A 25,484-nucleotide genomic window follows, 5' to 3' on the forward strand; every position below is an offset into this window, starting at 1 on the left:
CAACTGTTTAATTATGCAGATGAAACCGAGCTGATCCTGCGGACTCATAACTCTAAGCAAGCGCAACTGAATGGGCAGAACATCCTTGAGTTTACTATGAACTGGATGATGGCTAAGTCGCTCAAAGTGAACCCAGATAAGACAGAGGTCCAGGCATTCACCACCAATGGTAATCCTTGGATAAATGGTTTTTGGTCCCAGGAGTTAAGTGTTACCCCGACATCTGTGCCGGTTGTGAAGAGTCTGGGTATTAAGTTAGATAAGAAGTTGGCAATGACCGGGTAGATGATGACAGTGGTGGGAAGCTACGTGGGCCTACTTAGGCAACTTCAGAGACTAGTGCCTCTTCTATCTTTCTCAATGGCGCGAACGGTGATGGCAGCACTGATTGTGTTGCGGCTGGATTATGGCAAAGCATTATATATTGGGTTCCCGGACAAGCTGCTAACTAAGCTCCAAGTAGTTATGAACAACACTGCAAGATTAATGTATAATCTACCAAGACGGGCACATGCCTCGCCATTGTTGACACAATTGCATTGGCTTCCAATAAAGCAGAGGGCCAGGTTCAAGGGCACACGCATTGCACATAAGACCCAGTATGGGATGGTGCAAGTATATATGAAGGACCGTCTAAGGCGATCTGCACCGGAACGCTGTCATCGCTCCTCTGAGGTAACTTTGCTGACCGGCCCACCTTTTAACGAATCGACCATGGGCGGTGAGGCTTTCTCAGTCCCAATACCTCAGCTGTGGCACAGACTCCCACAAAGTCTGCAAAGAGAAAACGCTTTGCTTTTTCGGAAGAGAGTGAAAACTGTTATGTATGAACAGGACGTTGGACATTGTAGTGTCTGATCGAATGTCTCTGTAAAGTATTAGCTGGTGCTAGGTGGCTAACCCTTAGACAAGAGCTAAGAGACCGTTGGTAGTTAGGCGCTATAGAAGTGTAACTAACATAGCATAGCATAACATAACATGCCCCAGAGGCTTCTGAACACGCCTGAACTACATAATTCACTAGGCCATTGAATTTGATGTGACTTTGTGGGTCGGTACTGTAGTGAAGATCGTTATCTATATATGTACAATGCTAAGTTAGCACAACCGCGTTAGATGTTAGTAAGCCATCTTGCCGCTTTTGCTGCTTTTGCACACGACACTGTAGTCACATGTTATTAAATTGAGAAATACTTGCTCGACTTTGCTTCACATGAGAATGGTCTGTTCACATCCCAAACAGTGAGCTGCGACCTTGGTCTGTACACAGTGTAAAGAAACAGTCTGGGTCGCTAGATGGTGCAGGTTGTTGAGTTCAGGTTGATCGGCCCACTAGTTTAGCCATAACACGCACGCAGCTGCAAATACCTGAAAGTCGAGTGCTTTTAATATTGCAGTGTTACATGTTTTTATTACATTCGGAAGAAGAGCTTTTCCAGGAGCAGAGCCTAGCTGATCCTGTGATGTGATCTCACTGAGCTGATCTTTACGGTATGGGGTTCCCCATTCAAGCCTAGAGACCTTTTACTAGTCTAATAATAATACTATTAGTTTGCTAGAGAAAGGAAGGTGGCTTAGATCCACTGTCATTTTAGTATGATTACTCCTTTCATTTTTTATGGTATTGTAACTATGCTGATGGTTTTGATTTTAATCGTTTGTCTGCTTACGTTAGCCAAACTGCTGCATCTTAGGACACGAGGTTTATAAAATAAACTCTTTAAACTTTTACCGTGTCTCTGTTTATTCTGTTGTGGACTGGTATGAGAATAATTACGAAAAGGTATTTCTGATTCCCACCATTCCTGAGAAATATACTAAGTCGCTTGTTCTGGCTTGTCTATACATTGGGACCGCCACGCTAAACCTCAGATAACAAATGGGACACTGATGCTGGCCGGATAAGGGGTTCTGAGGTGAGTTTTTGGTACACCACAATTCACTGAGGGCCTGGGTTCCTGCGCATAGTTCTGTGCATAAGCAGAATCCCTGCAACATGGCGCACCTAACGTTTGGTCTATTGATTTGAAACGCATTAGTAGTGCTTGTATTAGTCCACAACGCCCTCACTCTGGTTTCCGGATAGCGGGAGTGACGGTTTAACCTACCTGTGTTTCGACTAATAGGTTCCTTCAAGCTTGATCATTAAAAAGGTTCTTTTTTGTGAACCCCAGTGCTACTGTAGATATCGTTGATACTCTTTAGTGTGTCCTGATGGCGGTTGACATAGCCGCGCATAGCCGTGCACCTCGGCGCCGTCATTTGACGACGTATGGGGTGCCGGATGATGGGATGGCTGTAATTTTTGTGGTAAGCACTGAAGCGTCATACCCGTAGGAGTTGTTTTACTCATGGGTGACTTTTCCGGCAGTTGATGACAAGGATACGTTCCATACCTATACTGCCACACAGCTGCCTGCGGTCTATACCCCATATAGGACACAAGAAATTCCAATTTCTGCCTGGCAACATACTATTTGGTTTAATGGCGCCCTTCCCCATGCGGTTGCACCGGCGAGAATGGGCCCGTTGTCTATTGCAGGGGCCAAAAGGCCGGTGCTGGCCGGCTTTACGCCTCATCCCCGCTATCTCACGGTGGGGGTGGCTGAGTTGCCGTATTAAGTCACCTGATAGATTTCAGGTTTCTGAACAATGCTCTCCTCGTTCTTCACAGGAAACATCGGCTTCACAATCCGGTGGCGGAGACCGTGGGAAAGGAAGGGGTGCTCAGAGTCGTGTGCAGCCCCGCCAGTCAGACGGCAAAGGCAAGCAGGACAAATCTGGGCGTCAAAGACCCCCGTTTCAGAAGAAAAAAGTTGCTGCGCTGACAGCGAGGTATGCCTCAGATGGTACGGACGCAGCTTCAGAATCTGACATGGGCGCTAACGCTGCTAGACAGCGCGGTGGAAGTTACAGTAGTGCGACAAGCACTGCGTACATATCTGGTGGCGAAAGCAACTGATATATTCGTGAATATTGAAACTGCTGACACTCGGGTGTCTCCCCCTGATAGACTGTATAATATAGTCATTCAAATTGAAGGTGACATACAACGTACAATTCAAGGGTTTTTTTGGGATAATCTAACCACTTCCTATGATATTCTATTGGCGGAGGCAGATTGGCCCCCGGCTTTCGTTTTAGATGCTCCTAGAGTGGAGGAAGTAATCCTTCCGTCCTTTGTGCACACAGTGCCGAAGGTCCAAGCTAAGAGGTACGCGGAGGAATGGGCTCAGGTGCTAGCACCTGCGTTATATCGAAATCAGGTTGGCTGGGATAAATTGTCTCCCGGCCATGAGATTCCGTTGCGGACTACGCCCCAACCTCAACCCCAATACCCCATGCGTCACGAAGCTAGACCTCATGTCGCGTCGATCCTTGGAATATCAAGGAGTAATCGAAACCTGTGTGTCACCTATGAATAATCCTTTGTTTACAGTGACGAAGCCTGACGGGTCGTACCGCCTAGTTTTGGATTACCGGCACCTAAACTCTCATTGCCGGACATGTGCAGTACAAAACACCGACAGTTCGGCTCTCGTCGATAGTCTCGTGAGGAAAAGGTTTAAAACCACACTTGACATTTCCAATGTCTTTTACAGCCATAACCTGTCCTCTCTTAGTAGTGAGTCGATGGCGTTCACCTCGGGTGGCAAACAAAAACAATTCAAAAGATTAACAATGGGCTATAAAAACAGCCCTGGAGTCTTTGCCGCTCGCGTGGTCTCTCTCTTAGAGGGTGTAGACCCTGATGCGTACTCGTATGTGGATGACATTTATCTCACAGATGACGAGTTGGACCCGCATCTCCGCCGCGTTGATCGCATTATTGTTTTGTTTGCAGACTTTGGTTACAAATTCAACTTTGCGAAGTCTCACATTGCGGAATATACAGTGTTGTTCTTGGGGTACGAACTCAACAATGAAGGTCGAGGATTGGCTCCGCACTTTCTAGAGAAGTGCGCATGCCTCCGTGCTCCTACGTCACTGAAGAAATTACAATCTCTGCTGGGTTTTCTGAATTTCGGTTGAACTTACATCCTGGATTATGCCCAGCGTATCAAGCCGCTTTATGCCTTGGTACAACCTACTTTTTCCAAATCTTGTTGGCTGCGAGAGCATTCAGCTATATTGCAGTCATTGCAAGCTGATCTTCTTGCTTCTAAATACTTACTGACGCGTGATAGACACACTAAGCTAGTCATAAGAATTGTGCCTGGCGCGGTGGGTTTCACATACTTAACGTTCAATGAGGGCGACACCGTCCCCATTGCTTGCAAATCTCACTTGTACACTTCGGCTGAACTGCGATTTTCCGCTGTCGAGAAAGTTCCAACGGCAGTGCAGATGGCGATTCTGAAAGAACGAGCGCTATCACAAGGTAAACGCATGTTGGTGGTAACACCATATCCTGCCCTTGAGGCAGTGACAAAAGCAAGTGTACCGAATTCTAAGGTTTTGCATCCAAGGTGGATACAATGGGCCACATCCTTGACATCGCCTGACGTCACATATATCTTTGACGCGGCACTTCAGGCTCAGGAGTTTTTGCAGTATGAATTTGTTCATCCGGCTCCTCGGTCCTTGCGCCCGCTCGAGGATTACCATTGTGTCATATACACTGACGGTTCTGCGCAACCGGCAACTGGATCAAAGCACGCCTATTCAGCGGCTTGCGCAATTGTGGTCGGTACTTTCATAAATGGAGAATTCCAGTCCGATGTCGTGCATACGCAGTCATTGGGTGATTGTACCGCGCAGTTGGCGGAGCTTCGTGCTCTAGTGCTAGCGCTATAGTTTGCTGATCCCCGAGTCACTACCCTTATAGTGAGTGACTCCTTTTATTGTGTTCAATCTTACAACGACAATCTACATTTTTGGTCTCAGAATGACTACCATGATTCCAAAGGTAGCACGAGTAAGCATAAACTGCTTTGGGTTCGAGTGGCAGATCTTAAAGAACGTCTGCCTCTCGTGAATGTAATTCACACTCTTGGTCACCAACGAGTTGGTGTCCATGCTGTCGGCAACAGCCTAGCTGACGAGGCAGCAAAAACAGCAGTGGCGACATACTTAGTAGCAGCAGTTACAAGATCCAAAAGTAAGATCGATGATGACATCTTGGCAGCTATTGCTGCTACAGAGCAGGGAACGAAATTTCCCAGAGGTTTCCCTGCTCGTTACCATTATCGCTTAAGTCCTGATAACGTCCCGTTAGTGAGGATTAATGAAGTTGGTGACAGATTGATTCCCAACGCGGACTGCAGACCATCTTTGATATTAGCGGCTGATGAGGGCATGGCGTCCGCGCATGCCGGCGTTGCAGCTACTGTATCTTCGCTACAACAACGTTACTGGTGGTGCAGTTTGTATAAACAAGCCAGAGCTTATGTTCTTAATTGTGACATTTGCCAGCAGATTAAACCTTCAACTGCGGCGCGCCCACCACAAACTCAGTTGTACATATCTAATAAGCAAATGGGTTGTGTTTATTTAGATCATTGCGGTCCATTTACCTCTGATACTGCGTACAAATACATCTTGGTTGCAGTTGATTCGTGCACACGTTTTCTGTGGGTGTGGCCACAAAGGAGTGCTGATTCTCGCACTGTCATAAAAGATTTGCATGTCTTTGTTGGGAGTTTTGCATGTGGTATCTTTCATTCTGATCAGGGCCCTGCGTTCGCCTCTAAGGCGTACAAAGAAGCCATGAGAAATTTGGGGGTCCAAGTCAAATTTTCATCTCCATACCGGCCTGAGGATAATAGTGTAGTGGAGCGAATGAACCGTGACTTAAAGCAATCTTTGACAGCCAGAGTTTTGGGTACTGGCCGGAACTGGCTAGCCCACTTGTATGACGTGCAACGTGCACTTAATAATCTCCCTAGAAGGTCGCTGGGTGGGCGGACCCCATACATGATGCTCTTTGGTGTACGAATGTTTGTCCCAGACCTTGATGGTCTAGACATAGCGGCGTCAGCCGCAACCTTTGACGTAGATGAACACTGTGCTGTATTGCAGAATCTTCAAGAAGCCAGAGACAGTCTAGCGAAGGAACACGTACCCTCCTCATCTGATGCTGAACTTCAGGTTCCGGTAGTCGGCTGGCTACCTCGAGTTGGTGATCTGGTCCGTGAGAAGGTGGAGAACAAGAAGGAGTTCGGCCCCTCTTATCGTGCACCGGTTCCAGTGCTTGGAGTACAGGGTACTAGAACAGTCATTTTACCTCCACTTCCTGGTCGAAAGGATAACAGGTACATCTCAATTGACCATGTCAAGCTACAGCGAGTGGCCGATTCTTCTTAGTATGACTCCGGCAGTTTCTTGCCCTTCGATGCTGAGAAATTCTGTTGTGGCCGAGCTTCTAACACAGTGCCTGATGTTGCCATCGAGATGCATACCGTTACTGGTCCCTTGTTGCCACCAACACCTAGTGGTCTGCCTGAAGATGTTGAGTATGCTTATCCTGCGGATGTTACCTTGCCTGTTTTACAATCCACCACAGTTGCCCACTCACAAGACTCTTTTGATTCTCATTCAATGACTTCCATTGCCCCGTCCAAAGTTTCGATTTTTGTGGCCTGGTTCAAAATACATTTTTTAATTCCCCCTTGGACTTACATTTGGCCGGTGCTCATGTGTATTTTTTTGTTTATGTCCATTGGCTTTGTGGTAGTGTTTTTTAGACTAATCAATGGACATTACCTGAAAGAAAGATCTACAATTCGACTTATTGATGGAACTTTGGCCCCACACTCCTCATCACACATTATGAAGAGGGACCAGACTTTTGTGAACATTACTGCCTGGCCTGTACGTGATGGGATCGCTTGGGATGCTGTAAAATTTCAAATTCATGGCCCCACTGAAGTAATTAATGTGCCAAATGTATTTCGTGTTTCTATGGGTGATGTCGTTAAGCAGAACATTCGCTCAGATGACTGGGATGTTCAAGCCATAGAAGCACTGTTTTCTGATTTGAAATATTATGCTGCATTTGATGCTGAGGATTTCTATTTAGATACTGCTAATTATGATGAGCAATTTTGTTATCAACATTATGGCACGCATTTCCTACACAAAGCAAATACGTTTAGAAATTTTGTAAATTATACACAATGGGAACACTGCCCCGCCCCTAGGATGGGCAGCTCTGCCACGTTAGTGGATAAATTCACCTATTTTTCTGATTTTAGTGTGTCAAATCAGGCCTCCTTTTATTTTAAGGTTGCGCCTGAGTCTGCTTCTAAAGTTAGACTGACACACACCAAATTGGTGTATTCCAAGTCCTTTATGGACGAGTTGGCAATTGGCGGGTATGATCTGTGGAAAGCTACTGTCGATCTTAAATTGGTTTGGGGCTCCAAACGATGGCAAGTACAGGGAACAGAAGCTTTGCATCGTGCCTGTCTTATCCCGAATCACATGTTATTTTTAAATTCGTCCATTTTTCAGACCACCTGTTTTGGATTGGCTACTTCTAAAAGATTAAATTCTCTCTCCGTTCCGGGTCTAGGTGCTTATCCCAATTGGGGTAATCATACGGATCTATCTCTTGCTATGTTGCAGACGTATGTTTCCAACACATTCTTCAATATTTCTGAATTGAATCCGGAAGGGTGGTTGGTGTGGCAAACGAGTTCGGATTCCTGTCAACATCGGTTTCTGGATTTAAAGCAGGGGTATACACAGGTTCGTGTAGACCCCCATTTTGAATCTTCTCACACTGTAACTACCTACTCGGTAGGGAAGTTATGCCAGTCTTGGCTGCAACATTCCACTTTAGCATCTGTTAAACTTCATTTAGCACGATTAAATGACAAAATAGATTTGAATGATTTTGTTAAGAGTGCTGCTGTGGGCAGGTCCAAAAGATGGGTGTATGCTGTTTATAACGAAGTTTGGAAGTTATCACAAATTGAGGCTGCGTCCAGAATACGTGCTATTGATCAAGCCAATATGGAAAAGGTATTGGCTGTTATAGATAACAGTATTAACACCCTATCTTCTAGAATTTATACCTTAGATGATATTGTATCGTCTGTGTTAGACATTGTGCAGGATGATTTGTCTGTATTGTATCATGGTCAAAATCAATTGCGTTCTATTATGCAGTTTGCATGGACGTTGCAAACGTTAAAAGCAGGAAAAGTCCCTTGGGATTACATGAACACTTCATCTTTGTTCCTTCCTTTTAATTTAACTGTGAAACAACAGTTCATGTCCATGAAAGATGCTACATACTCCTTACCGCACATTGAAAAGTTAGAACCTTTGCCTTTCTCTGTTGCTGAATTGAATTCTGCTGTGTGGCTTATACATGGGTTGATCACATTACCCTTCCCTCTGTTTAAGTTCAGTTCGTGCATGAAACATTATGCTCTAGGCAGATATGAACAACTTGGTACTGCCTTCCTGCACGAAGTTTGGTCACTCCCATTCACGTATAGATGTGTGAGAGACGGCAAGGAGGTTTACTTGAAAGGTGAAGAGTGCACTTCCACTCCGGATCACTCTGTTGTATGTAGGCACATTCAATTGCATGGTGCATGTAATGTGCACGCTCCTAATTTAGCTTGCGTCCTGAAAGGGATTCCTGTGCCAGTTATAACACCGTCTTTCACGCTGCTTGCTAACGGTAGTTATTTGCTATTAAATAATGAAGCTTGCTGTGGGATGTTAGTGGGAATACCCTACATAGTGACTGTATCACAGAGAGTAGTTTGCAACATGTCCCGGCTGCTCCATCTTCGTAACCGGATGCTTGAATACTATGGCACTTTACCACTGGCAACTCTAAGCATAGCCTATGGATTGTCCTTCCGGTTTCCCTACTTTACTTGTGTGCAGCCCGTCTTTCATTGCCTAGATTGTCCGTTCCAATGGGCTCTGGATTTGTGTCTGTCGAACTCGGTGTCTCCTGCCCCGGATTATGATCGACTGATGAGCCCCTTAGTGGCTCATGAGTTGGACTGTTCTGGCGTCGGGATTATGGCCTCTGGAGCATCGCATGGAGTCCTTGGGAATTGGGACATCGGAACGGCTGCGATTGACTTCTTAGCAAGAAGTTATCTTGAAGAACACGCCAGTTGTCCTCGTCTGGTGCTGGAGGCTCCGGTGGTAGAGGAGCATGTATGTTCCTTTCCCGACCTGAACTGGATGGCAGATAATTTTGCGGAACGTTCCAATGATTTCCTCTTGGAAGCTGTTGCAACTTATTGTGCCTATACATTGATGGATTGACTATTGTACTATCATTTCGTCCTTGGTCCTTCAGTGATTTTTTTTTTTAATCCACTACATGGTTTTTTTTACTCTGTTTTAATTTTTTTCTTTCTTTATTTTTTTTCTTCGAACTTTTTCACTTACCTTATAAGGACTTACAGTTCATGCCCTTGGTTCCGTTCTATCAAACTTGAACTCTGCGTTCTTGCAAGTGCACCCCTACTAGTTAGTGGTCCGATCAAGGGGGGGGGGGGGTGTAGTGAAGATCGTTATCTATATATGTACAATGCTAAGTTAGCACGACCGCGTTAGATGTTAGAAAGCCATCTTGCTACTTTTGCTGCTTTTGCGCACGACACTGTAGTCACATGTTATTAAATTGAGAAATGCTTGCTCGACTTTGCTTCACATGAGAACTGTCTGTTGTTCACATCCCAAACAGTGAGCTGCGACCTTGGTCTGTACACAGTGTAAAGAAACAGTCTGGGTCGCTAGACGGTGCATGTTGTTGAGTTCAGGTTGATCGGCCCACTAGTTTAGCCATAACACGCACGCAGCTGCAAATACCTGAAAGTCGAGTGCTTTTAATACTGCAGTGTTACATGTTTTTATTACATTCGGAAGAAGAGCGTTTCCAGGAGCAGAGCCTAGCTGATCCTGTGGTGTGATCTCACTGAGCTGATCTTTACGGTATGGGGTTCCCCATTCAAGCCAAGAGACCTTTTACTAGTCTAATAATAATACTATTAGTTTGCTAGAGAAAGGAAGGTGGCTTAGATCCACTGTCATTTTAGTATGATTACTCCTTTCATTATTTATGGTATTGTAACTATGCTGATGGTTTTGATTTTAATCGTTTGTCTGCTTACGTTAGCCAAACTGCTGCATCTTAGGACACGAGGTTTATAAAATAAACTCTTTAAACTTTTACCGTGTCTCTGTTTATTCTGTTGTGGATTGGTATGAGAATTATTACGAAAAGGTATTTCTGATTCCCACCATTCCTGAGAAATATACTAAGTCGCTTGTTCTGGGTTGTCTATACATTGGGACCGCCGAGCTAAACCTCAGATAACGAATGGGACACTGATGCTGGCCGGATAAGTAGTTCTGGGTTCTGAGGTGAGTTTTTGGTACACCACAATTCACTGAGGGCCTGGGTTCCTGCGCAAAGTTCTGTGCATAAGCAGAATCCCTGCAACAGTACCATATAGTGCCCTAACCAGAATTGGATGTACTGTTTGGCTCAGTGAACACATTGGAAGATTAGAAAGAGATAACAGGTTGTTATATGCTGCAGGCCTTGGGGGTACCTAGGGCAATCACTCATGCCAGACTGAGAAGGCATCCCACACAAAGGTTTATCTAGACTCTACCTCTGTGCCTCCAGATAGCAGAAGAGAATATAACCCCTTTCAGTGCAGTGTATTTTAGTGGGTCGGCAGTGAAAGAGAACTACAAAGAGAGCGATCATGACCATGAGGTGCTGAGTCCTACACTCCAGGTATATTCAGTGCAGAACAAAACAAATAAACATGGCAGTTGCATGCCCTGTGTAGAAGCATTTTGAAGTGAGGATGACTACAGAAAGGAAATCCTTTGAAAAAGAGAGACTAATATACACAGTAAAAGGCAGCCAATGAACATAAACATCAAAACTTGATGAAACAGATATAGTCTTGCCCATTAGAGGGAGTGAATTGGAGAATCAAAGCTGGCACATGTTTTTGTGGAGTTTTAACCCTTAACTATTTTATGCAGGCTCCAGTTTTTTAACCTGGGTGTAAAGGGGCCTTCACAACTATAATGGGAAGTAGGAGACAGAACCAAAAGATTGGCCATGGATGCACATTCATCAAAATGCGTGGGGTAGGGGAGGTGGAATCACAAACCCTTTGACCTATATGATATCAAATAACGTCAAATGACCTAAGTGACATCATAAGGCCAATGAACACCCCCACCCGACTCTTTACAGAATGTGATGTCACATGGCCTTAACCCGGATACCACAATAACTGACATTGTTGAGGGTCCATAATAACTGAATGATTAATATAAAAACACAGTACAGACAAATGTCTCTTTTAGATTTCAATATGAAGATACTGACATGATCTTTGAAAGCAGTGGAGAGTAATACTTGCCATTATTTGTAGCCTCCCATAAGCCACTGTTGTCCTCTCTCAGAACACCAATTACCTCCAAAGAGCCAGTATCACCATTTAATTTTTTACCATGGGTGTCCATTATACAACAAATTACCTCCAGCATGACAGTGCAGGTATTTTGTGACAGGTGCCTGTCATGTTAAGAGTTGCCTGCAGCATGCCAGAGCCATTATTTTGCAATGAGTGTCTCTATAAGCCGAGAATGACCTTTGGCACTCTGTTGTCGGAGGCAGGTTCGAACGTTTAACACTATTCTTACTAATGCTCACTTACATTCACTCACTGACACTAGTTCTCACTCTCGCATTCCTTTTTCAACGTCTCTTGCACTCACAATTATTGTCACTCATTCTCCTCATTCGCACTCATTCTTACTCTGACCCATCCACACTTACACTCACTCATTCTCTAATTTCTTCATTCCCACTCACTCTCATTCTCCCTCATTCAAACTCGCTCACATTCACACCTAGTCTTTCTAACTCATAATTTGCCACTTATTCACCACCACTTGAAATCACGGTTACTTTTGCTCATTCTTATTTACAAGCACACTCACTCGTTGTTGCTCACTCACTCGCTAAACCTCCCTCAGACTGATTCTTCCTCATTCATCAACTCACTTGCAGTCACTCTTACACCGACTCATTCATTCGCACTCACTCTAACTCATACTAACTTACTGAGACTCAATTTCAATTGTTCTTACTCCCCACCTGTCACCGACTCTCACCCATTAACTTTCACTCACACACACGCTCACATGACCAGACATGCATGCTCAAATATACTCACTCGGTCTCTCTCACACAAACTCTCACCCACAAACACACACCATTTACCTTAGCTATCAGCAAAATATCATTCCAGTTCCTGGAGCTACATTTTGTATTACATAATAGGTAATAATAGACTATTATTCACTATTAAAGTAACAACAAAAGGGTGGTAAACAAGGAGAGAGGAACCCCAACTAAAACAGTGAGCTGCTCCTGAGACCTAGAGTCTCAAAAGTAGTGCAATGGATAACAAGGGGATATCTAGAGCTGCAGCTGCTACCCTGGCAAATGTAAATTAAGTCCACAAGTTTGTCACGTACGTTTTACTTTGATGTCATCATCTGGCTGGTGGTGAGACTGTGACTGAAAGTGAGCTGAAAACTACATACTGTTTTGAATCCCCACTTTTTGTTACATAAAAAGCTTTACACTACATTACAAAATCCTTTATGCTACACCCAATTTAAGAAAACAAACTGAATACTTTACCAAAATCTTGCATAATCATTGCATGTGGCATCTTGCACTCTGGTATCTGTAAGCCAAGACCACCGCCACCACAAGAATCCATACTCCACACAATACATTCACAAAGGTGTTTGCTGGAAAGAAAATACATATTTCACTACATCAGAAAAGAGGAACCATTTACATATGAACAACCACAGAACAAATAAACTGAGCAACTCATATTAATGACAAATACAGATTAAGTGTCCGTAATTATACTGTACAACCTGTAACCGCTTATCTAAGAGTGCACCAGCATGTGTCGCAATCAAGCTGTTCTTTTTTAACTACTGGTCAATAAAGCTTACACTGCAAAGGTAGGTCTTATTTCAATAGAAATCCAGTGATGTAAGCTCAAGTTTCACACTTTACTACATTGGCTATCTATGATACTAACCAAGTTTTTTCACAAATCCAATGAAAATGCAATGTTAAACTCTGCATCAGGAATTACCAGTAGGGAAATATTAGACAGAAGCAGCTGAGGAGAGGGAAGGATATAGGATTGCCCCATTTCCGCCAATCACCCTCCCCCAATTGCAAATACTGCATCAGAGAAGTTATAACTCCAAATTCACCAAAGCACATTACTTAGATTATAACAATTAAATTACTGGTAAATACTATTCTGAATTGAGAGTTTCTTTATATATGCAGCCCTAAAAGGCACATGGCAGCTTCAACTGCCTGAATTTAAACACTAACTCCACATCTTCCTGCACCGCGTTTGCAGGGTGCTACACAGTTGCTTGGAAATCTAATGACATTTCTTTTGTATATCCTGCAGTTCCCCTCTCCTTTAGCATATTCCTTAGCTCAGATCAGGCAGCATCAGAATTGAATGCTTGCCAATTGACGTTTTGCATCAGTTTACACACCACTCTGCCAATAATGTCCCTTATTTAAAGGTTCCATTAATGAGGGGTAGTCATTTATTTTCTAATATTAGTGCTCTAATAGTAGAATATTGAACTACCTAGCACTTTTCTACAAGCGTGCCAACCTTTCCTCATGCTGGAAATTGTTGCATCTTCACAACAATAACAAGCATTGGCATAGCCAATAGTTCTCTCCTTTGGGATCTTATAAGTGTATAGCCAGAGCTATTGGCTTTGCCAATGTTTTTAAGCTATGTTGTAGAGCATTATGGCCGCTGTGCAACATGCTGAAAAGCTATAATAAAAAAAGTGTTATAAGGATTTTTGCTACCTTAAATAAAACCAAGAAGACATTATGTACAACTGAACAACCTTATTAAAACAAGGTAAAATTAACTTCTCATGTGCACAATAGCAAGGCAGGGCGGCTGAGAGGAGAATGAGGGAACCAACCCTGGGCATGTAGTATATTTGATTTTGCTATGCTCGTAGGAAATGAGGCAATTACCAGGTCTGATTTGCTTTCAGGGATATCCATTAAACGTTTTTGTTGTGCCACTATCCCATTGATCTATGTTAAAGCTAAACAACAAACATGACTTTTTTAAATGCAATTTCACACTGGAAAATATGATGTACACAAAGGCATCAAAACAATGTAAACTGGTTCACTAAATTAATGATGCATGGCGATCTATTTTAATACATGCCACCTCCCTTACGCGTAAACGATTTAAGAGCGTCCTAAAAGAACACAAAATGAGAGTCACAATACACTGAGAACTATATGTTGCGACAGCATGACCTTTCGGTTTCCTACAACATGTCAATAGGCAAAAAGAACACACGTGCATCGCAAAATGAGGCACTTGTGTGTTCCCACCACAATTTGATTCTTCTTTCAGTCAGACTGAAAGGAGTTGGAGTGCAGACTGAATGAATAGCCATCATTGGAAGGTCGAAAGGTTTTGTAGACAAACTACTCAGGAGTCAGTTCTGGAGGCTCCAGCATTCCTGTGCATTAATCATGTAGTACGGGAAACACAATTAGCTTCACCTAGTAGTTGATATAATGTCCATTATAATCCGCATGCGGCAAACAGGATGTAATACGGTCTAACTTACCCGTGTGCGGCAGGCGTGTTAGAAACAACGTGGCCAACAGACTGAAGAGTAATCAGAGCTAGAATATAGTTATCACAGTGAGGGGCAGCCCTACAGCCGGTCGGAAATGGCGAGTTTTCGGTGATTTTTTTAATATTGGGGAATTCTCAGTGGTCTGTGGGGTTAAAGGAAGCGCGTCGCAGAAAGAAGTGACTTCTCCAGCAGCACTTAACTGCGCCCATCACCCCACACGGGCTGTTTCAAATGCCACATTTAAACACAACGTGCAGGCTCCAATCTAACAACAAGCAGGAAGTGGGATAAGGGAGGGGGTAGGGTACGTCGCGCGCACTAAGGCGGAGAGAGGCTGGCAAATTGTGTGCACTTTCGCGGCCGCTTTGATGTTCTCAGTGGCCGCGCGGCTCACTGAGAACAGCAAAGCGGCCGCAAAAGTGATCACGCAGGCTGACAAATGGTGCGCGCGCCCGGCGCACATGTACTGTAGCTGGAGGCCAGAAAAAAGCCACTAGTTAGCACTTCCAAAACCCGCTTACTAAAACTCTCGCCAGAGCAGCACTAAAGCGCTGGCTCAGGCGAGACCTAAAAACTAGTTACTGTTTTGGTGATTCTACATCTACACCCGGACTAGTTGGCACTGTCCTTATTGCATGCAACACTCCTAGTACTACTTATTATACTCTCAGAACTATGCTGGCAATTATCTCCGTTTATCTTCCCATCAACTGCTGTAATAGCTCTTTTCATATATATTCTTCTTAAAACAAACCTAATACGGGCTGCACCGGATTGTCGCATTGCGGCGCCATCTTGCCGCATCGCAACCGGGCCGCAGTATGAGAATCTACGCATCACCTCCTCTCCAGTAAGGATCAAGACGCATCCCCTACTCTGAGCAAGCATTGAGGTGCGACGCATCATCCCCCGAAGCAAGGAACCGACGCATCTCCAACGCTGCGAACCTTTTGTTTATTTTGCGTTACGCATCCAGGTACTTTTGTGAGAACTGTGTCGCATTTACCATCAACTTGAACTAAGTTAATTCTACCATCTTTAAGTCAATTTTGAGTACAGTATTGTGGATTTTTGTCGTGTGGTCTTGTGTTAAGTCTATATAAAGAATACTTATTTTTATAAAACCTGTGTAGTGTCCATCTGTAGTGTAATCCCTGTATTACTGTATGTGTTCACAAATGCTTAACACACTGCCTCTGAGATAAGCCTGTCTGCTTGTGCCAAGTTACCAAGGGGGTGAACAGGGGTTATCCAGTAGTGTAATCCCCTTTCCCCGACTTCAAAGCAAGGGTCCCTATTTGGTCAAAGGTACCTACCTCTGCCAACTAGAGACCCCCATTTCTAACACTGACCTATTGGCTTTGCTAATGCTTGTTTAAATGCAGTTTGTTTATTTTTGTGTGGGATAATATCAACGTCAGGGCCTGCCAGTTATTATTTGTTTTAAGGAGGTTTGGGGCGATATGACGGTGGCCGTTTCAGTCAAACCTTCAGCGTCGTGCAGGGCGGGGGGTTGTGTTGTGCAGTCCTGAATAATCTGCATTGCACTTCAGGATGAGTCATCTCTCCTCCTGACAGGCCTCGAGGCTGAAGAGCTCCACTGTGGTATTTTGCAAACAGGACTAGGACAGAACAAGTATTTTAAAAAACTAATGGCCCCTGCGCGCGCCACTGTTTCCAAACGCCAGAGCCGGCTAGAAACAAGCGTGCGCGTAAAAGTTCATTAAAACAAGCGTGAGGGACAAGCACTCGTGCTTTTGCTGCCATGCGCCTTGCGGCAGCAAGCAGCGCGAGAGACATATGTTGTCAATTACCACACGCGCCGCTGCTCGTTCCCGCAAGGTGGATGCCAGCACAAGCATGAATGTGGGGAAAAGGAGCAGACCGAGGGCTAAAGGCCCTCCTAGAGTAGCGCATGCGCGCTGCCTAGGCGAGACCTAAAAAAAGGTTTATTAGAATGATGGTCTCATAATTTACAGGTCGAGACTCCTCAAACAGGGCTCCATCTAAATAAATCCACGAGTGCAGGAGAAGCAGTATACTAACAACTCTAAGGGGTAACTGGTGGGTGGAAGTGAATATGACCCAGGCCTAGATGGTGAGCCATATGAAGTTAATCTTTGAGTATGACACACTCACCTAGAGGATTCTCTATTCTGGTAAACTCTGTTTTAAATATATATAACATCAAAGAAAGATAGTGTGGAGAACTTATATGTTGGGTATCAACCCACTTTATCAATAGTGTGCAATAAACAGAGTATTATATGAAGTCATGGCATGTATCTAATGAGGTGTTTTTATCTGTTTCTGTTTCCCAGATTAACTACTGTTTCTAAACATGTTTTAAGAAAAACATATATTTTTGTATTTGTCCTGAAGAAGGCGGAGACTGATGTGACAATCCGCCGAAACGCCACGTCGACACTAGTTCATTTATAATAAGTACATGAAGAGTTTGAATAACAGTTTTAGATTTGTTATGTGGTAGAGATGTATATGTATATGTCAGTGCACTCTGATTGATCATAGGATGACCAATTAATATATAGCACAAAAGAGATCCTTCTGTTTTTTAGTTGCACTCTTTTTTTAACCTATCTTTAGCACTATACCAATTTAGAGTTGAGTGCTAAGGCCAACCACCCCTGTTTTGACCCACAGTTGACATTTGTTAGCTGTTTGTAATGTAACAAGCATTGGCAAAGTCAATTGGTCGTGCCTCAGAGAGCTTCTGGCCTTTGTCAATATTTTTTATCCATGTTGTACAGCAGCGCGGATTAAAGTAAAAAAAAAAAAAAAATAGAAACCCTATGACAAGACCAGCGCTGGCAGCATCATAGCACTTTTTGGGTATTATTCCAGGGGAAGACATATTTGTGGGGGCAACACCTTCAACAGCAACTGTGGGTCTGTGAATAAAATGTGGTCTGACAAGGCTTTCAACACATCACAGGACTTTTGCTGTGCACTGCGGGTGGCAGGCAACATGACACAGAGGGAAGGGGAGGGGCAATATGGAGGGAGGGAGAAGAGGCAAGAACATGTGACAGCGGGTGGTGGCAAGCAACAAAATGGACAGCAGGTAGGGCAGGCAACAACATGGACAGTGGAAGGTGGGGGCAGGCAACAACACGGACAGCGGGTGGGGGCAGGCAACAACACAGACAGCGGGTGGGGGCAGGCAACAACACAGACAGCGGGTGGGGGCAGGCAACAACACAGACAGCGGGTGGGGGCAGGCAACAACACAGACAGCGGGTGGGGGCAGGCAACAACACAGACAGCGGGTGGGGGCAGGCAACAACACAGACAGCGGGTGGGGGCAGGCAACAACACAGACAGCGGGTGGGGGCAGGCAACAACACAGACAGCGGGTGGGGGAAGGCAACAACACAGACAGCGGGTGGGGGCAGGCAACAACACAGACAGCGGGTGGGGGCAGGCAACAACACAGACAGCGGGTGGGGGCAGGCAACAACACAGACAGCGGGTGGGGGCAGGCAACAACACAGACAGCGGGTGGGGGCAGGCAACAACACAGACAGCGGGTGGGGGCAGGCAACAACACAGACAGCGGGTGGGGGCAGGCAACAACACAGACAGCGGGTGGGGGCAGGCAACAACACAGACAGCGGGTGGGGGCAGGCAACAACACAGACAACAGGAGGGGGAAAAAGAAGAACATGAGGGAACTATCTCCCGCACACATTAACTTTCACTGAGTGCCTCAACAAAAACAAAAAAAAGTAGCTCACAAAATGGGAGCAGTGAAAGGACACAAGTACTTCGGCCATGCTCCAGAAAAAAGGTCACAATGGAAGGACTCCGGTACTCTAGCCAACAAACACAAGAAGAGGCGTGAAGGCGCACATGTTAACAAATACGATGCAAGCAAATGAGAGAGACAATGGAGTCGACCAACTGTAAGCAATGGAGGGCTCTAAGCCTACTGAATCTAACATAATGTCTTGCAAATGACAGCGCTTGCACTTTATTAGGCGAGACCTAAAACTGGGAAACTGAGATCATATATAAAACAAGCATTGGCATAGCCAATAGGTGTCGCCTTTGGGACCTTAAAAGTGTTTAGCCATGCAACAGTTGCATAACTAAATACTTATAAGGTCCCAAAAGCGAGACCTATTGGCTATGCCAAGCGGCCGCGAAAGTGAAAGTGATCGCGATCACGATCAAACATCAAAGCGGCCGTGCGGCCGCGAAAGTGAAAGCAATCGCGGTAAAGTGTGGCGCGCGCTCCCGCGCACATGCACTGTAGCTCTAGGCTGGCCTGGTAGCACTTTTTGGAGCCCTCTCAATAAGTCTCGCCAGACCAGCGCATGCACTGGGTCAGACGAGCCCTAAAAAGATACAATGAAGTTTACAAGCATAATTTCATGTAGAAAACTGTATGGAAGCATTCAGAAAACAACTGATGCTAGGGCCATGTTGACAGAGGAGTTTTTACACCGTGCTCTATATGAATATATTTGCATTTTGCACCACTAAAAGCGAATAAGGTACAAGTGATTTTGTGCGTGTCATTGGGTTCGTTGTGCGCTATGTTTTATCACCATCATATAGTAAAGCTGGTTGCAAACTAAGGTCAAAAAATTAGCATACAAAAACAGCTTCCACTCAACAAGCATTAGATGAAAGTGTAAAAACATGCACAAAAATAGTTTGCACTCTTTTGCGCGTTTCATTCCGACCTCTAAATTAGGCCCACTGCCTGAAGAAAAAAAAATACAACAGGAACCTATGCGTAAAAGCGCACAAAATAAACGTAAATCATCCGAGGCAAACATGTCCCAGTTTATCACCAATGGTACCTCACTGAGACAGCTTTTTAACAAGCTTTTTGCCAAAACGAATATTATAATGTTATTGAAAATGCCTGAAAAACCATTAACTTTGTGCAGTACCTTTCACCTTTGCATTTTAACACTGGGCGGGCTGTTTTTCACGTTGCACAACTAAGGGCGCTTGGAACCCTATTTTTGAAAGGAGCAATTAACTCGGATACGTGTATTTAAACCACTGTATATGTTATCATTCTATTGGCGCACGGTTATTTGTTTGTTTTTTTCCTTTCGGTGATTTTTAGGTCTCGCCTTGCTATCGCGTAAGCGATTGCAAAGCGAGACTATAGAATACGGGTTTCAAAAGTGCTCCCAAAATGCGGATTGCATGGCTAGCACGCGCACAATCACACGCATTGTGCCGCCATGCAATCCGCCTTTTAGGAGCACTTCAAAGAGTCCGCTCCCCCGCCCCCAAGCGCGCGCGGGCGCCACGCTCCGCCGGGCTTGTCTTTTTTTTTTTTTAAACTTAAAGCGCTGCTTGTTATTGTTGCCTCGAAAACTGCAGGACGCATAAGGAACTCTGCAGCAGGTGCTTTTCAAAGGAGTTCTAAACACGGCGCCCGCTTTCCCCATCCCCCAAACTGAGCAGGGCCGATGGTGCACACTGTGCGTGTGGGAGCGGTTTGGTCCAGGTGTAGGGAATTGGAAGCCTCAAGTGCTGTGGGGGCTGGGGCCGCAACGGACGCTGTGATATAAAACGCCGGGTTTGCTCAACACTAGTTCCTGCCTCCATCTGCGAGATCTCGGAAGCCTCCCGGAGCTCAGCAGAGAAATGTACCGGAGGTTATAACCGCGTTTCTAGATTTACGTTGCAAGCACTTGCCAAGAGGCTCATTAGCCATAAGGATTGCCGGGGCTGTACAACCAGGGGCGTGCTCCGCTCGCATCGCGCGCTCCAAGGATCGCTCCAAGACCACGCGCTGCCCACTTCTCGCACTTCACTTCCTTCGGCCCCTCGCGTGAAATGTCCAGGCACCCCAAGATATTCACAGCGTCTCCAAAGCTCTCGAGTTCACCCATGACACATTTGAGCAGCTTACCCAGTCCTTGTGCTTTTTATGTTTTTGATCTCTGGTTTGGTTAGTCGTGTTGGTTAATGGCAAAAAAAATCACTACTTTCTGCATGCGCTGTTTATTTACAACACCAAGAGCAGCGGTCGAAGTGCACTGAAAAAAGTAGGGGAACCGTGGAGCTGCATGCACTAGGGACGGGATCAGCGAGGGGGGCATCACAGGTGTGGCAAACAATCTCAAAATAGTCTCTAAATGTTTTTGGTCTTTCACCGTCGGGTAGCAATTTATAAAATAAAGAACGTGCAGCTTAAATTAAAAATATGTTAAAAAATGTTTCTCAGTGGGAAATGAACTATAATACTTTATGAAACCTCTATTAGTAACTCTTGTATTTTTTGTGTTACGAGGTCCGAGCTTGTGACAGAAAGCACTGTTAATATGTCACTATTTTAAATTTGCACTACACACAGCACAAGCTAGATTGCTACAGAATGCGCAAAAAGGTTTAAAGATATAATGGTGCTTCCAAAATATAGATTTTAGTAATACCCAGCCTGACTCAGTGGCTTCCTCTAGGTGGAACACCATCTGGACTTTTTTGATGTGAGCATCACTTTATAAATAATAAGGAAAGAGGAGGAACTAAAGAATACAGAGTGTAAATGGTTACATGTGCAGGTGTTGGACATTTATGGATTGATTTTGTTTGAATTAAATTCTTGACCAAGTAGTAATAATTGACGGTTTCACTTCTGATTCCTTAAGTTGTATAATTATTTGTCCCTATGACCACCACTGTTTTGGGGGTTTTCTTGTCTTCCTTCTGACATTTGTACAATTACATTAAATGTGATTGCTGCTTTTTTTCTCTATTACACATGTGCATTTACATAGCACTGGCAAGAGCGACAATAAGTGATTTACAAAAATGTACAAAATATTTATTTAATCGGGACTCGAACACGGGTCCCTAGCACCCGAGTCAGCAGCTTGCAGGGAGGATACAGTGCGAAAGGGCGCACTGATTGGCTGTGCGCTCTCTTCCCACCCTCTATCCCTTCCACAACACTACTTGCCCATGCCCACCACTACTCCAAGTTCACTACTTTTTTGGGGTTTAATTTACACTATATTTTGTATACTTTATGTCCGCTTCGCTTGCCCTCCCTCCCCACTCCCTCATCCCTCCCACAGCAGTACATATTATTCTTAATCCGTGCACCTGAGAGGCGCAACTAGAGACAAATTTCGGGGGGGGGGGGGCTAAGAAAAAATGTCGGGGTGGGCTGAATCTTTTAAGCCATAAGCAGAGTGGATCTGCAGGGGCTCTTAGAAGGGGTGAAACAACAGCGAGGCCTCATTAACATGCAAATGGTCTTTTAAAGACCTGTGAAGTGCTCGGGTGCGGCTGTGTGTGTGCCGGGAAGCTGTCTCATCCCGGGCTGCCACACAGGACGGGGGGGGGGGCTGAAGCCCTGCGAGTCCAATGGGTATTGCGCGCCTGCGCTGAGATACAGTACAAGGCGAGCGAGTGGGCAGGAGATGCAGTAGGAAAGAGCAGTTTTAAATCAGTCCGCTTTTGTTGGTCATAACAATTTTTCACTGTTTTCCATCTCTGGACATTTGCTATTGTAGATCGTTGATGTGGCTCACTGCGCCTCCGTTGTCAGAGACTAGCTTAAGCCTGTTGTGATTCATTCACAGTTCGGGTCTTGTGCCTTTTAATTGGTCTGTGAATGCAGTGCATTATGATATTGGAAGTTCTGTTTTTTTACGATCTTTAAAGCACGCAATGATCCAGTGAGGAGGCCTTGGTACAGTGAATGTCAGAGCAAATACTGATATAAGATGGGCCTTCACTGTACTGAGCTGTATTTGGGCACCTTAACACTTCAGCCTAAGAATTGGATATTCTACAGGAAAAAAAGACAGCCTTGGTAAAAAATCTGATTTTTGTACTATTCCTCGTTTTAGAAAAGTCATTGAATAAGCAAAACGTTCCCCGGTGAAGCTTGTTTCCTGCGTGAAATGTGTTATTCTGATAGCACAATCACGGGTCCGGCACCAGAAAGCTGGGAGAGCTGACCCATCCATAGTCACTGCGCTGTACAATAACGAAAGCCATCCACGGGGCTCGTGACGTCATGCTGCTCAGGTTGCGGTACGCGCACGACGATAGAGGACAGACTCGTACTTCACGCACGGAAAGCAGCACTAGTATGAAATGTGGCTGTGCAGGTTAAAGACTTGTTAAGGATGCCCTGCTCCCCATCTTTCATTCATGCGTTGGTAATGATACATAGGTCTATACATAAATGTGTCCCCTCTACAGGTGCAATACTTATTTATATTGCACACCAAAGGACGTATGCCACCACTTAACATTTCCATCACAAGCACAACACCCTTTGTACTTAATTTTTCTCCTACTGTTTTCAAACCCTATTATCCATGGCATCATTGCATACTCGAAATATGCCGCAATTCATGTTTTAAAATGTGTATTAATTAGAGTCCAACAATATCATGTGTTGTGCGTATTTGTAAACACAAACTTTGTACTTATAGTCGTTACTAATGGGAAGCAAGCAAGGCTGGCAGTAAGAGGCACAGTTACTGCCAGCCTTGCTTTTCGTAAGCAATGACTATAAGTACAAAGTGTGTGTTTACGCACCCCTTGCAGATTTTCAAAACAGATAAATAAAAGGCATTGTCAATTACAATGCCGTCATCTCAAACTCTTGGAAATGCGAGACCTATTGCATTGCAAATGCTTGTTATCATTTTTCATCTAACCAATAAAAAATTAAGAGAGAATAAAAGAGATCGACCCAAACACAAAAAATACAACAGATAACATATGCATTCGTTATGCCAAAATCAGATATGCACCGAAAAAAAATCTATCATGTTATTGAGAGATAAACCAAAAAACAAATAATTCTACATATAAAAAGGGCGAGTGGCAATCCACTGTAACGTCTTGCTGAAAATACCTGCCCTGCTCCCTATTCAGTGACCAGCAGGAAACCGAGTAGAATTCAGAGCAAATACATTATATACATAAAAGTATACAAATATTGATACATTCGACAATTGCACGCACCGCTGTTACAGTGTATTTCTATTCAAAGTATTAGGAAAAAAATAAAGCCCTCCCCTTTGCCAGTGACAGGTGGAGTAACAGCACGGTGGTGTTTAACAAACAGAATTTCCTTCCACTGTAGGGGCGGGGGTGGGTTTGTCTACGAATCAACCATCGCCCTTCATCGCGGTTAGGTACCAGGCTGTGGTGAACAAGTGATTGCAAGGAACTTGCTTATACGGGATACATTGGAAAATGTTACAGATCTCTTCAGAACCAAACCTACGTACTGGTCTGTTCCTCACAGTGGGGGAGTAGCAGTGGGTGTCTGTGAGTGTATTCTAGTCTCCTGTTTATTTTTGTAACGTTCTATTTTGTAACATTTCTCTCATGTAACGTAACTGGTTCTATTATACAGCGCTTTGACACCTTCGGGTAAAGCCCACGCTATATAAAAATGCATTAAATAAAAAAATACAATAATATCCTGACGATGTCCTGTCTGATCGTGTCCAGCCAGCGACGTGGTATCCGGCGCTCGCATGTCAGATCGAAAACAGGTTTGTTACATTTCACTGTTACTGCAAATTGCAGAGTGTGAAATAGACCGATGTTTAAAACAATAAATTCTGGTATCTTTAAGGTTTTTTCGCGTAAACACTGCACGTAGTTAGTTGCGCAGCTGTTCTGCAGTGCACAACATCTAAGGGCTTTTAGCGGAGGGATAAAAAAACAAAGGGTAGCAGACGGATGCGAATCACACCGCAGCACATCAGTGCGAGTGCCCGTGCAGCTTGCATAGACCTCTCCTGTGCAGAGCTGGCAGCTTTCCCCATAATCCTTGATTAGACAAGACACGCGATGGGGGATCACAGAGGCTGGCCTGGACCTGTGCGGAGAATGGTGGCTGCACAGGAAGTGGCTCCGGCTGTCTGAAGCAACCCCACAGTGTCTGGCGTGGTACTGTCACATACCCACCCGCGCCCGGAACGGAAGTGCTAGCATTGTGACTGGGCCCAGCTTAGTGCAGGGCTGACGGTTCAGCACACCCCATAGCTTCAGAGGACATTTTGTTTTTGTCCATTTTCTTCGCTGAGGTTCTTTGTCGCAGCTGCGCTTGCAACCCCTCCCGTTCTCTGCCAGAGGCCGCGAGCAGGGCCTAGCGAGGCCTACACTGGAGGCCCGTCCTAAGGCCTAGCGCAGCGCCCGCGCCTCTAATTTCGGGGTCCCCTGCCCTCCCCCTGCAGCCAGTCTTCCCGCCGTTACCTGGCGCCCGCTGGGCCGGGCTGCGGCGGCTGCCGTGGCTGCTCCGGAGGTGGCTGGGCTGCTCGGGATTGAGCTGGGGCCTTGTTCGGCAGGCCTGGGCCAATCAGGGCCGCTGGCTCGGAGTACGCGCGGCCTCCTCCTCTTCGGAGCCCGGCTTCGTTACGTCACTGCACTCAGCAGCAACAGCAGAGCGGCGGCCGCTGCACGGAAGAGGGAAGGCTGGGTGCTGCTCTGGCCAGGGAGAGGAAGGATCGGTAAAATGCAAACCGCCGAGCTTGCCACGTCCCATACCCGGTCATTTATGCATAGTTGGTATTCTCTTTACAAATATGTATTTTACATGAGGCCATGAAAATATCGTTTTGTTTACTCGCACCCGCCGTACAACTGATATACCCGTGCGGGCTGCCCCCTTCACCAGTGCTTTAAATAGAAATACAGACGTGATGGTACTCACAATTCAGAATACTTTTTTCATGCTCCTAAAAAGGTTCGGCATTGGGAGGGAGGGACATAGCTGCCAAGGTTTGAGATTGCCCATGGGTGAAATTTTC

The 25,484-nt window shown here is 45.0% G+C and overlaps 1 protein-coding gene across 1 annotated transcript in view; it reads right to left on the reverse strand.

The window, feature by feature from the left end:
* The window catches only part of ZNF711 (ZFX family zinc finger ZNF711), a 207,113-nt gene extending 181,878 nt beyond the window's left edge, over positions 1–25,235 (reverse strand). Inside the window, exons 1-2 of the mRNA XM_085607809.1 lie at positions 24,931–25,235; positions 12,665–12,777 (exon numbers count right to left, since the gene is read on the reverse strand). Of these exons, the coding sequence (XP_085463935.1) occupies positions 12,665–12,746 (82 nt within the window). The 5' untranslated portion in view covers positions 12,747–12,777; positions 24,931–25,235. The remainder of the gene's footprint in view (positions 1–12,664; positions 12,778–24,930) is intronic.
* Positions 25,236–25,484: the final 249 nt, after the last annotated feature.

The sequence above is a fragment of the Triturus cristatus genome, chromosome 5_2 (genome assembly GCF_964204655.1).
Source record: "Triturus cristatus chromosome 5_2, aTriCri1.1, whole genome shotgun sequence".
Classification (NCBI taxonomy): domain Eukaryota; kingdom Metazoa; phylum Chordata; class Amphibia; order Caudata; family Salamandridae; genus Triturus; species Triturus cristatus.